The 14,400-nt window shown below is 36.7% G+C and overlaps 1 protein-coding gene across 1 annotated transcript in view; it reads right to left on the reverse strand.

Annotated features, from left to right (window-relative positions):
• LMBRD2 (LMBR1 domain containing 2) overlaps positions 1-14,400 on the reverse strand; it is a 64,552-nt gene that overhangs the window by 27,112 nt on the left and 23,040 nt on the right. The window contains exons 6-11 of the mRNA XM_062211764.1: positions 13,603-13,813; positions 7,441-7,515; positions 6,175-6,288; positions 5,621-5,804; positions 1,749-1,930; positions 738-871 (exon numbers count right to left, since the gene is read on the reverse strand). Coding sequence (XP_062067748.1) covers positions 738-871; positions 1,749-1,930; positions 5,621-5,804; positions 6,175-6,288; positions 7,441-7,515; positions 13,603-13,813 — 900 coding nt within the window. The remainder of the gene's footprint in view (positions 1-737; positions 872-1,748; positions 1,931-5,620; positions 5,805-6,174; positions 6,289-7,440; positions 7,516-13,602; positions 13,814-14,400) is intronic.

Raw genomic sequence — 14,400 nt, forward strand, 5'->3', positions numbered from 1 at the left:
TTTTTTTTTATATTTTTATTTGACAGGTAGAGTTAGACAGTAAGAGAGAGACAGACAGAGAGAAAGGTCTTCCTTCCTTTGGTTCACCCCCCAAATGGCCGCTACGGCCGGAGCTTTGCTGATCTGAAGCCAGGAGCCAGGTGCTTTCTCCTGGTCTCCCAAGAGGGTGCAGGAGCCCCAGCACTTGGGCCATCCTCCACTGCCTTCCCAGGCCACAGCAGAGAGCTGGAGGAAGAGGAGCAACCAGGACTAGAACCCGGCACCCATATGGGATGCTGGCGCTGCAAGTGGAGGATTAACCAAGTGAGCCATGGCGCCAGCCCCACAATCAGCTCTCTTAAACTGAACTTCTTGAGGAAAATTTATTCCTGTTGGTTTTCTCAATCCTGCTCAATTCAGTTTGAGGCCACTGAATCTCTAAATACTTTCTAGGTTCTAATTTAGTCTATAAACTCTGAATGTTGCTACTATTTACTAATCTATCTACTGCAGCTCTAATTAATAAATTCAGGCTTACTACATCTTTCTTTTTCCTCCTAACCTAGCACACTTATTTTTAATCTTAAATCTCAAGCAGGATTTAGCTGCCTATCAACAGCTATCTATTTAATATTTAAACCAAATCAGCCACCTCATAGAAATATAGGTGTTGGTGGAACACTCACAAACAAACAAGAAACAGAGAGATGTCCATAATAATACATTTCTCTCATTTTTTAAAACACAACCCTACTTACATGCCACTGAAAAGAAGACTGTAAGCATCAGTCTGGTGATGTGAAGCCAGGTAATAATAGTTAAATACACGAATCCTGAACACGGTAGAATAAACACAGATACTTAGGAAGAAGATGGAAAGAAAACAAGCAATCTAGAAAAAACAAAAGCAAAACAGTGTAAGACTAATAGACCTTAAACTACCACTTTATAAACTATCTCAAGCATTACCTTTTATTTCCAGCTAACATTTATTAATCTAAATTTTAAATAGAGTAATAGAGATTTTTAAAATCATACCAAGAAAATGAAATTATGTAAACAATCTACATTTCAATGAGTTAAACCTCCTAAGTCCTTAAGTTCCAAATCTACATCTTGAAGTGAGTCTGTTCTCCCATTTGCTTGGCAACTCTTCAAATGAACTATTAAGTTATGAAGTGTAGGCCGGCGCCACGGCTCAATAGGCTAATCCTCCACCTGCGGCACTGGCACACCGGGTTCTAGTCCCGGTCAGGGCGCCGGATTCTATCCCGGTTGCCCCTCTTCCAGGCCAGCTCTCTGCTGTGGCCCGGGAGTGCAGTGGAGGATGGTCCAAGTGCTTGGGCCCCTGCACCCGCATGGGAGACCAGGAGGAAGCACCTGGCTCCTGCCTTTGGATCAGCGTGGTTGGAGGGTGAACCAACGGCAAAGGAAGACCTTTCTCTCTGCCTCTCTCTCTCTCACTGTCCACTCTGCCTGTCAAAAAAAAAAAAAAAAAAAAAGTTATGTAGTCATCCACTGGCATAGAGGATCAAAGTACTCCCATAAAAGAATTCTACACTATCTTACACCTTTTCATCACTGCTCAAATACCATTCTTAGTTTTTATAGTCTGTAAGCTGATGAAGCTTATTTTTAGAAGTATGAATAATAACTGTGTAGGAAATTTCAATGCTTCATTAATAGAAGAACTACAGGGATAAAAGATATAACAGTTAAAGATCATACTATGAGCTGACATATTTATGAGAAATATAAAATAAACTGACCTCAATATAAATATAATTATATGTTCTTTCTGCCAGCTGTATGAAGACTGCAAAGAGGGATAATACAGGAGTAGTGCTAAAGAATGTGCACTCCGACCACACAACAATCACAGAAAAGATGGACAAAACCACAGCAAGGACTCTGTAAAACCACGGCCGCAAAAGACATTCCCAATACCATTCTGGAAGATAAAAGAAACAAACCAATTAGTAAGACTATAAAAACACAACATGCTATTTAACTGTTCTAAAAAAATCTCCCAAAAAGATATTTAATGACAAAGATAAAAAATATTAATTTTACAGAGGCAAAACCAAGAAGACACTACCCTAACCAAATGATCATCAATCACGAGACAAATCTATACTATGTGCCTCCTGCTATGACGTACTGAAACCACCACTACTGTGATTTTCCTTCCAAAAATGTAGACTGTGTCTAATTTTGAAGAAACATCAAACTCAAATCAGGGGCATTCAACAAAAAACTGACGTGTGCTCTCTAGAAACTTCCCTGTCATAATCTACAAATAAAGACTAAGAAACTGTTCCAGGTTAAAGGAGACTAAGAATACCTGACAACAGAATGCACTACAAGAGCTGAGATTATTTTTTAACAAATATTATTGCAATAATTAGAAAAACCTGAATAAGGTCTATAAATAATGGTATATTATCAATATTAATTTCCTGATTTTAATAGTTGCACCTAGTTTGTAAGAAAGTGTCTTTATTTTTAGAAAATGCACACTGAAATGTTTATGGGCAAAGAGGCATCATATCTGGATAACACTCTGAGAGATTAAGGAAAAATCCAAGACTAAATGTTGAGAAAGATAAAGCAAATGAGTATGGTGAAATGTTAACATTTGGAGATCATGAGTAAAGGGTGTATGGGAATATTTATAGGACTCTGGTTTTAAGTATGAATTTAGGTACAAATAAAGGGAAAAAAAGGAAAGTACAATAAATTGTAAATGTTATGCTTTCACTTCACTGATTGAAGAGCTGGGCTCCTGGCTCAGTATTTAACCCTACTCTCAGCATAATTCCTGGTGGTTTTAACATCTACATGTGTGATCCTCCTTTTGATAGCCAAGTCTCTCATTTTCGTTAGTTCCTTCCTACAGTGATGTTGTCTTCTATTTTCATCCTTCCTAAATAACCCATCTCCATAGCTATCTGTACCTTCCATTGCCAGTTACTCCAATCCTTCCACATAACTTCATTCCACCATCTTTGTCTCTAAGCAAAACATTTGTTTGGCAATCAGCTCCACTGACTATACCTGGACCAACAATCCATTTATTCCACCACTTCTTCTTATTATTATTATTTTATTATTTAACATCCTAGTATCCTATTTGGTTTCTTACCCAACTCAGATTCCACTGTTTTTGAGGAAAACCACTCTCTGGTATCTCAGTTCCCTTGTGCCATTTTAGTTCACCACTGCGTTACTCAACCACACCCTTGTTAGACCCACCTCCTTGACCACTGTGAGCATGTGTATATAGTCACACATTGCAGGAGAAAAACACACAACTTTGTTGACCCATCTCACTTTAAATTTTTAATCACTAGCTTCAAGTGGCTCACCAGCTTTGCCTGGCTAGTCTATTATAGTTCTTCAATCTTCTTGCATGTTCACTTTCCTAGGCAACTACTTTGTACCTTCTCTTCCCTCCTCAAATCTCAAAATCAGCTTTTCTATACCAACTGAGAAAAAAAAAAAAGGGGGATCCAAAGAGAACTTCCCCTAGTTTCCACCACTGCATGTCATCTGCGCCTATGTCTTACCTCTTAATCTAAGGATATACTTCATTGTTCCCTATTTCCCGTCTCACTTCTAGTAATAAATACTATCCCAGAAATTCTTTACTCTCCTCATCAAATTTCCTCTATGATATCGTTACTAAATTACAGGCTAGAACTTCTCTTGACCCTCTACCCCAAGCCCCCACAATTCTCTGTCAACCATTGCCACTTTTCTCTGTTCCCTTATGTAAGAACATTTTGAGTTTTCTATTCTCACTGATTCTAATTATTCTCTATACTTCTTTTAAATTCCAATCAGGCTTTTAAATTTTAGTCTTACCTCACTTTACTTCTCTAAAATCCAATGATCATATCTTAGTATGCATCCTTGGCATATATCCAACATTCAAAAAGGTATGTCTTTACATATCACCTTCCTCAAAACATTTCATTATCTTGGTTTTCTTCCTACCTCACTGGCCACTGGTTTTCCTGTCTTTCTGCTGATTCTTCCTGACAAATCTTATTTCTAAATTCTGGATTGTCTTAGGCTTAGTCCTCAAGATATTCTTCTCTATCCCAATCATTGAACATTAATGGCACCCTCATTTATATCTGTAGCCAAGACGTTTCTCCAAATCCCAGTTTTTATAGCCAAGTATCTACTAAAGATACTTATATCTTAATGTGTTTACTGTGTGTTTTTCTCACTCCACAAGGGCAGAAATTTTTGTCTTCTTAAATTGATATATATGAAGCACCCAACAATAAACAGCACTAATAAGCTCAAACATTTGTTTAATGAATGAAAAATATGTATTACATTATCCCTTCATTTTAGTTGAAAGAATCTTCTCTGACAAAGCTATTTGAGGGTTTGTGGGTTGTTTTTTTTTTGTCATTAAATCTTCATATTGAAGATCAAATAGGAAAAACAGAATCAAGTAACTATAACCATTATTTGAATAAATAAATAGAAGTGCTAACACTGTGACACTTTGGTGCTGGCCTTAAGTTTCTTCACAATAAAGTTAATAACATTTGAAAGGAGTGTCATAATAATTATCAGAAATAAAGAATGATGATGACTAGAGAGTATAAGTTTTATAAGTAAGATTAATGAATGTAAATAAACAAAGAGGTCTTCTTAGGGGAGTATTTTAGTAGTATGTCAAGACAAAAACAAAAGGATCCAAGCTTGTGACATAAAATTGCTCAAAATTCTAATTATTTTGAAACATATTAGGGACAAGCACTTGGTACAGCAGTTAAGACGCCACTTGGGACAACTGCATCCCAAATCAGAGTGCCTGGGTTTGAGTCTTGGTTCTGTTTTCAACTCCAGTTTCTTGATAAAGTAACTCTGGGAAGCAAGTGATGGCTCAAGTATTTTGAGTCCATATTGCTCAAACAGAAGCCCAGTTTGAGTTCCTAACTGTTTTGTTCACCCTGGCCTAATCTTGGCTGTTGTGGGCATTTGGCCTAGAATGTGGACACACAGAGCCCAGGGGTACGTGCCCCTGCCAGGGCTGCTGGCAGCTATAAAGGAGTCCCTGCTGCCCAGACGGAAGACCTCACTGCTCTAGGATGGACTCTGGCCACCTGTCATGCTGGCCCTGAGTGTAGCCAGGCTGCAAATGGGACACTGAGGCAGCCACTGGGGACACTTCTGGCCACGTAGAACCCCGGTCCCGAGCTCCCACAGGTGTGACTGTGGATGCTGGGTGTCCCCTGGGACACTCGCCATGGGCCCGGGGAGCTTGGATTGTGGACCACATGCCGCAGCCAGAACCAAAGGGCTGGCCCCAGGCCACTCCTGGTGGGAAAGATGGAAGATTTTTGTCTTTTTGCCATTCAAATAAAAATATCCTTGATGTATTACATATATTTTTGCATAAAATTTTGATTATTTATGAAGTGACAGTGGAATTGATGGATTACATATTATAAGATAATTAAACAGTTATTTTGGGGGGAAGCTTATCAGCTACTTAGTACTACCATATGGTATATATAAAATAATACAAGATAAATTCACCTCATATTGGTGAAAATGTAATTTTTTCTGCAGAAAAATTATCATTAAACTTTGAAATTTATATCAAATTACATACCAACTGTAGGATTATAAAAATATTGGATAAATCGATTTTCTGGCTCTGGTGATTGAAAGGTGTGAATAAACTGACGAGTAGCAGTAGTTTCATTTTTTGCTACATCTTCTAAATAAAATGCTTGTTCCAAAAGAATCTGCCATTGTACTTGAGTTCGACGATGCCTCTGAACTGAATAAATCACCTAAGAAAAGGAATATGGGTAGAACTATCACTGTTCTGATCCAACAGTGGCGCAACTTCCCACTTGGAAGCATGACTTCATTGTCAAAAGAAAACAAAATGCTAGAGGCACTTATTGAGTGGGACTAAGATATTAATATCAAAACTTTTCCACATAATTTAACAATTATGCTCAATGAATAGCTCTCCCTCCCCAAACATCAATGCTACCACTGTTGAGAAATATAAAGTTGCAACACTTCAAAGAGGTATAAGGACAGAATCAAAGGAAGTTATAGATACACTCACTGAACACTCCTTTTTGTGGCAATAATTATAAATCTAACAAATTATCAGCATGTAAAATAGCTATAATTAGTAATTAAAATTACCTGTTTGTGCAATTTTACCAGATTTTTTTCACTTGGATAAGTATTACGCTTTTCATCAAAATCTTCATAATCATCCATGTTCCTACCCATTTTTTCCTGATATTCTGTAGGACACTAAAAGGAATAAGTAGATTTTTAAAAATCTTAATTGTAAAAAGATAAAAAAAATCATTTTTATTAAAAAAATCTTTCAGTCTTCAGCATTTCTAATTTTCTCAACATTTTCCTTTGTTGGCATCATCAAGTAGTTAGACTCTGACTTGTTGACATTTTTGTGAAAACTTTAAAAGTTGCATTGAATTTCTTCTTACCTCTATTAATCATTATGCTCTGATATCCTAGCGAGGTATGGATAGAGGCAGGGAAGTTTACTTACATAAAGCATCTAGTATTTGAGAGAATCATTCCAAGTAGGTACCTGATGAAACTATCAACTATCTTTCTAGCTAAATAATGCAGAAGAATCATGACAAATCCAGGATGCTAAATTTTTGAAATGTATAGTAAAGAGAAACAAATATAGTTTAGAGTTACTGCTGTACCTTTAGTCATTTATTGTCTATATGTACTAGGGTAAGTTAGTCTCCCTGAAAAGTTCTTTTAAAGTAGCAAATTTGAGAGAAATGGTAGGAAAATTTATTCTTATGACTGTCATTATAGTCAAAAGGAATACCATAGTTTAAAATATAGAAATGGAAAATTGCAGTAGTTCTGTGGGTACATACAAGACAACTAGGGAACTCTGTAAAAAATAATCTTTAGCATTATATGAATAGTCCTAATTCAAAACTAATGCATCAAAACCATAACTGTATGTCTTTCTATTAAATATGTTAAGCATTTCATAATGTCATCTACTTTATAATACCTGAACTCTGTATATTGTAAAATAACATGTAGGAAGCTGACTGAATGATATTATTAAACACTAGTTAATTTTCTTATAGGAGATAGGCTTTTAGTGATCATATACAGCAACTCTTGCAAAGTTATCTCCATCACTGTGTCACGGAAATCATTAGACATTATTCGACATCACATCTAGCTTCATATTTCAATGGGAAATACCGCCAATAATTAATGCTAAATTTGTAATCATAGAGGAAAAAATTCAAATTACTACTGATTTATGCTTAATATTTCCATGAAAATAAGTTGGGAAAACCTGAGCTATAGGGTTTTTTTTTCATACTTTTCTGATGCTTTGGTTATAAGTACAAACTTATACTTTAAATGGAAATAAATGAGGTAATATAATTTAATTACCTTTTTAAGTATTGTGTCAACACATTTTCTTAGTGGGTGGTTATACTTGATGCTTTCATTCACTTTACGGACCTCCTATAAAAACAGTAAGAGAAATAATACTACTTTCAACTTCTGTAGATTATACATTTCACGTAAGAATGTACTAAGTACTATATACATTCTCACAAGTGTAATTTCAATTCATATTACTTAGCATTACATGTTCTTTTCACTGAATAAAGGTTCTTAAGTAAAATTACAAGGTCAACAAATAGTCCTTATCTAGACCCTCACATTTTTATTACTTTCCAGATTTATTCCATTATCATTTGCTTACTTGGTACACAAAGATGAATAAACATTATAAATAAGTCCACAAAGGATCAGACAAACTTGGTGATCCTCAAAGAACAGGATTGTATTCCTCCACCTTGCTCATCAAGATCAAGATCAATTATCTCATTATCTAAAACAAAGTGAAGAAATTAGAGGAAGCAAAAAAGGCAACATGTCCCAAAGTGCAGGCTCTTTTCCAATAGAATACTATAGCACAATTTCAACTGACTGATTCATTGTACACTTGCCTATTTTAAGAGCATACTATATGCCAGCACTATGTTGGATGGCCACCATAATCTATACTCAAGGATAGGGTAGGAAAATACGGTATTAGCAGTCTTTCCCCAAAATTATAGTTTTGTGGTAATGAATAAGTAATTTGATGGACATAAAATGCATAAAAGGGAAGGGAGAAGAATCTCTAGAGCCAGTAGTTGCTAAGGAATCACAATATTCTATAATATTCATGACTTTTTTAAAAAAAAGTTAGAGCCACTGTTTCAGCAGAAGGAACAGCAGGTTCACAAGCTGGGCAGCAAGAAACAACTGAGCAGGATACTGAAAATAACATTATGACTGTAGGGTAGAGAAGGGCTTTCAAGAATATAAAACTAGAGGCAGAAAGATCACCTGACAAACAAAATTGTGAAAGAATATAATTTACATGAAAAAAATCACTAATTTTAGTATGTAGAGTGCTGTTACAAACAGAAAAAAAGGAATACAGAAGAAATACCATTGGCTAATACACATTTAAAGATGCTCAAGCACACTAAAAACAGTTACAGGGGCTGTGTTGTGGCACCACTTGTGATGGTGGTATTCCATATCAGAGTGCTGGTTTGAGTCCTGGCTATTTTATTTACAACCCAGATCCCTGCTAATGTAACTGCAACGACAGCATAAAAATGGCCCAGGTACTTAGGTCCCTGCCATCCACAAGGGAGACCCAGTTGGAGTTCTTGGTTCCTGGATTTGGCCTGGCCCAGCTCTGGCTGTTGCAGCCATTTGGAGAATTGAAACAGCTGATGGAAAAACATCACTCTCTCTCCTCTCTGCTGCTCTGTCCTTCAAATAAATCTTTTTTTTAATTACAAATTTACAAAATGAGAACAGTTTTCTTGTAAAACTATTTAAAAATGATATACTTGATGAATGTAATGATGAATGACGATGAGAAAACAGAATTTATGCACAATAAAAAGTGATAAAATCTACTTGGAAGGTACTTTAACGATATCTATCAAAACTTAGAATATACACACTCTGTGAATAATCCATACCAACACACATTCCTCTGTAAAGAGGCAAAATAAAATCATTCCTTGAAGGTCTTAATAATAGTTTATGACTTTTTAGTTCAATGTGTAAGGCCTAAATACAACAGTGACAAAAACAGACTTGATTTTTTTTTAAAAGATTTTATTTATTTATCTGAGAGGTAGAGTTACAGACAGTGAGAGGGAGAGACAGAGAGAAAGGTCTTCCTTTCATTGGTTCACTCCCCAAATGGCCACAACGGTCGGAGCTGCGCGGATCTGAAGCCAGAAGCCAGGTACTTTTTCCTGGTCTCCCATGTGAGTGCAGGGGCCCAAGGACTTGGGCCATCTTCCACTGCTTTCCCATGCCATAACAGAGAGCTGGATTGGAAGAGGAGCAGCTGGAACTAGAACTGGTACCCATATGGGATGCTGGCACCGTAGGGAGAGGATTAACATACTGAGCCATGGTGCCGGCCCCCAGACTTGAATTTTCAAATTGTCACCTTGAAGCATCATCGACTTAAAGTTTGTTGACTAATATTAGTATAAATTTATCCTACTTTGGATATGAATTATACAATCTGGCTATGTATTATACATGAAATATCTTATTTTTCTGGAAATTATTTAGCCATAGTAAGCAAAACTACTGAAACAGTTAATTGTTAGTATTTGCTATATGTTATGAATTTGTTTTCTTCAAAAACTGTAATTTTTATAAAATTATTTAAAATATTAACTTTGTTTTCTTCACACAAAACATCCTAACCTTTGGTTCTTTTGCTACTGTGCTTAATCAATTCATCCTAAGAATGCCAGATAACATCCCTGCAGGCTTGCTAATAGGTAGTTTTCAGTGGAAATAAGTAGCTGCTTCTCCCTTCTCCAAATTCTCTGCCTAGAAAAATAACAAAAGGTAGCTGCAACCTTTCAGATCATCTGGCAAATACCTTTGAAATGGCTTGACGTAGCTTGTAAGTTTACTAACATCTAAAGAAAATAATAGACACTAAGATGAATATATTCATTTCAATGAAAAACATCACAAAGTAGTAAACCAATTTTTATAAAGCTGTAGGGGGTTATACGGATAGCTGAAAAAATAATTACCAAGAAACAATAATAGAATTTGTGATCTGTTAAAAGATGAAATGAGAACTAGCATATTTTAAGTTTACTCTCAAACCAAGTAATTCATCTCAATTTCTTTCTACATTACATTCTGTATACTTCTATCAGACTGATAAACCAAAACCACATATAGGATCATGTCTTGCCTACCTAAAAGCATCAATGTTTCCTCACCACAATGATTCCTTGCCACTTTCAAAAGACAGTCTTGACTTTTCAGTATGGCATTCAAGGCCCTACTTTGTTTTATCTTCCCAGTATAAATTATATGTTCACATTAATTTATTCTAAACTTCCTGATGTCTGATTGGAATATTGTCAAAATTCCAACTCATCCTAGAAGGTCCAGGGTCCAGGTTGTATTTCTTTCTTTTTTTTTTTTTTTTTTTATTTGACAGGTAGAGTTATAGACAGAAAGAGAGACAGAGAGAAAGGTCTTCCTTGCATTGGTTCAACCCTCAAATGGTCACTAAGGCTGGCACTGTGCCTATCCAAAGCCAGGAGCCAGGTGCTTTTTCCTGGTCTCCCACAGGTTGTATTTCATCATCTGCTGTGATCATTATCCAGAAGTGAATCTTCTCTATATTACTATCTCTCCTTTGTGTCATCCACACCACATTTACCATATACTATAGAGGACTGTTTATACAATTTATACTATAGATAGGTAGTATCTGAAAAGCCAGTTCTGCATAGCACTTAATTTGGCATAAATACATTAAATATTTGTTAAATGATAAATTTTTCTCCTCAAATTTGTATGTTCTCAGATATTCAGAAAAATATAAAGAATCCCAAGTTACTTTTAAATGTAAAGAGACAGAAATTCATACAGAGAAACCATGCTTTTTTCTTTTGTGTGTGTGAGAGTGTGTATGAGGAGTAGCAGCGTTCTGCTATCTATGTTGACTTCCTCTTTCTTTTTCTTTTCATTATTTATGTGAAAGGCAGAGTTATAGCGAGAAGAAAGGAGACAGGGAGAGAGAGAGAGAGAGATCTTCCCTCCACTGGCTAACTCCCCAAATGTCTGCAATAGCCAGGGCTAGGCCAGGAGAGCCTGGAGCTTCTTATGGGTCTCTCACGTGGGTGCGGGCGTCCAAACATCTAGGCCATCTTCAGCTGCTCTCTCAGGTGCATTAGCAGGCAGCTACATAGGAAATGGAGCAGCTAGGACTCAAACTGGAGCTCATAAGGGATGCCAGCATCGCAAGCAGAGGCTTTACCCACTATGCAACAATGCCAGCCCTGCTTCTATTTTCAAAACATTCATTAGAAAGTTACGCTTTTTATTTACATGGAAATAGAATTTGGCCTTTACTTGGACAGTTAAGCCCCAGATCTGTGAGACAATAAATTTCTGTCGCTTAAGCCACCCAGTTTGTTGCTTGCGGCTTGTAGCTCTAGGAAGCTAATACAGCAGCCTTCCATGAAGAACTCATAATGTTACGAATTGAAAGTGAAGTAAGAATTAGCTGAAGAGATCAGAGAAGATAGCATCCCAAGGGGTTGAGAATAGGAAAGAGGCAATGAGTATAATGGTTAAGAGTAGGGGTCATTAAGGCAGATCAAATCCAGCTTACCACCTGTTCTCAACCTGGACTACATCCAGGCTCATTCATTTATGTATTGCCTATGGCTGCTTTCACACTGCAATGACACAGTGGTTCCAACAGAGATGATATGGCACACAAAACCATATTTACCAGCTGGTCCTTTACTGAAAAAATGTGTCATCCATATAATGCATGAACTAATGATAGACTGCTTGGCTCTCTAACTTATTAGCTGTATAAACATGGGAAAGCTATTTAATCTCTCTGTACCTTGTTTTCTGCATTTATAAAATGCAGATAAAAAATTTTTCCCTAAAGTTGTGTGAGAATTAAATGTACTAATATGTGTAAAGAGGTTAAAAATCTTCAGCAAATAGTAAGTCTATATAATTGTTGCTATCCTCACCAATATTAAGTTTGAGGAATCAAAGTTGAGTGTTAGGCAAATAGTAAGTCTAAACAACTGTTTATTATTTCATTATCATTAGCAAATTATAGGAAAAAAAGTAACCAAAATGAGAAAGTTAGAGGCTTGGGATGAGTCTAGAGAGCTAAAATGGGTAAAACTAATTTTTGTAGGCCATATTAAAACATTTTGGTGTTTAATATGAATGAAAAGCTTTCAGGGGTCAGCAGTGTGGCATGGTAGGTAAAGCCACTGCCTGCAGTGCCTGCATCCCATATGGGCACCTGTTCGAGATCCAGCTGCTTCACTTCCGAGCCAGCTCTCCTCTATGGCCTGGGAAAGCAGAAGATGGCCCAAGTCCTTGGGCCCCTGCACCCATGTGGGAGAACTGGAGGAAACTCCTGGCTCCTGGCTTCTGATCAGCACAGCTCCGGCCATTGCAGCCATCTGGGGAGTGAACCAGCGGATAGAAGACCTCTCCCTCTCTACCTCTCCTTCTCTCTCTGTGTAACTCTGATTTTCAAATAAAGAAATAAATCTTAAAAAAAAAATCTAAAAAAAATGTGAAATTATAAGTTGGACATTTAATGTCATTAGAATGGTGCATTTTCTTAGTGGAGTAAAAAATGTGAAGTGACTACAATAATCTCTTTAAATCCATAACCAAAGTATCTCTTTTTTTATTTTTAAAGATTTATCTATTTATTTGAAAGGCAGAGTTACAGAGAGGCAAAGGCAGAGAGAAGGTGGTGGTGGTGGGGTCTTCAATCTGCTGGTTCACTCCCCAGATGGCCACATCGGCCAAAGCTGGGCCAATCTGAAGCGAGGAGACAGGAGCCAGGAGCTTCTGGGTCTCCCATGCAGGTGCAGGGGCTGATGGACTTGGGCCATCTTCCACTGCTCTCCCAGGCCATAGCAGAGAGCTGGATCGGAAGCGGAGCAGTCAGGACTCAAACTGGCACTCATATGGGATGCTGACACTGCAGGTAGGCGGCTTTACCTACTATGCCACAGTGTCAGCCCCCAAAATATTTCTTAACAGTAAAATTGTATAATGTGTTGTATATGTAAAATTGGTTTAAGTTATCTGCATCTCAGGTGTAAATAAAGTGGTTCATTGAGACTACAGATAGGAAGCAAAATTATTGATTCAAACTCCTATGCAATGGTTCTCTAAAGAGGTTTATAGATACAACCTTGGGTTAAGCTTTCAAGAAGTGTCCTCTGATCATCATTTTCACTTCTATGTTTGATAACCTTGTAACTTATCATCTGATCTGCCACACTTTTGATAGTAACACTATTAAATGTTACCCCAAGTCAACAAGCATAGCCCTGAACAGGCAATAAGAATTCATCTAAGATGACACATTGCCAAAACTGCAGCCTGAAACCCATCAGTGTGCCAAAAACAACAAAAACCAACAGTGACTGAAAGGAGATGCATTCAACTTGGTGACCGTTTTTTATGAGGTTTAAATTTGCTTACCTCCATAACATCTTCTAAATTTTCTTCTGCATCTGCTTTCTCTGTCATGAGTTTGGCTGCCTTAAAGTAAGTCTTCATAAGTAGGTAACCTCTTTTTGCTCCATTCCAGTATGATCGAGGTATTTCCACCAAGCCATATCCCAACAACAACACAAGAAGAAACAGACCCCATGTATTTGCAGCAGCAATCCCAATCGTTTGAAGCTGGTTCCTAAGAACCAGAAAACAAAAGCAGTCAGCTGTGGTAAGTACATTTTCCTATAAAAATCTAAGATGAAAGTAAATACTATCAAATGTTTGGTCAGAAAACAATTGCCCTAAGGATAAATAGGAATTTAGATGAAAAAAATTAGACCTTCAAATCCTCAGCTCTCTTATTAACAGCATATAATCTATGCATTTTGATGGAAAGATCAAGTATGACTGCAAAAATAGATTTTAACACAGGAAACACTTCTTTTGTTACAGTTAAAATTAGAATACAAGATAATTTGTAGCAAGAAAAAATACAGGGAGGCCCATCACTAATGCTCTATTCCTAAATTTTCAGCTTGTACTCTTAATATTATAAGATATTAAGTATAAAATAGTTTTCAATTTTATGGGTATAAACCTAAAATTATACTATGGACAAATATAACTTCAAACTAAAGTTAAAACAGAAAGAAAAGTATTCATAAATTCCAGCGAAAAAGAAAACCAGGCACTTGCTCATTTACAAAATTTGAAATTCTATCCAAAAATAATATTATTACTTTAAACATATAGCTATAGACAAAGTACCAACCCATTGCCAGC

Source organism: Lepus europaeus, chromosome 15 (assembly GCF_033115175.1).
Source record: "Lepus europaeus isolate LE1 chromosome 15, mLepTim1.pri, whole genome shotgun sequence".
NCBI classification, from domain to species: Eukaryota; Metazoa; Chordata; class Mammalia; order Lagomorpha; family Leporidae; genus Lepus; species Lepus europaeus.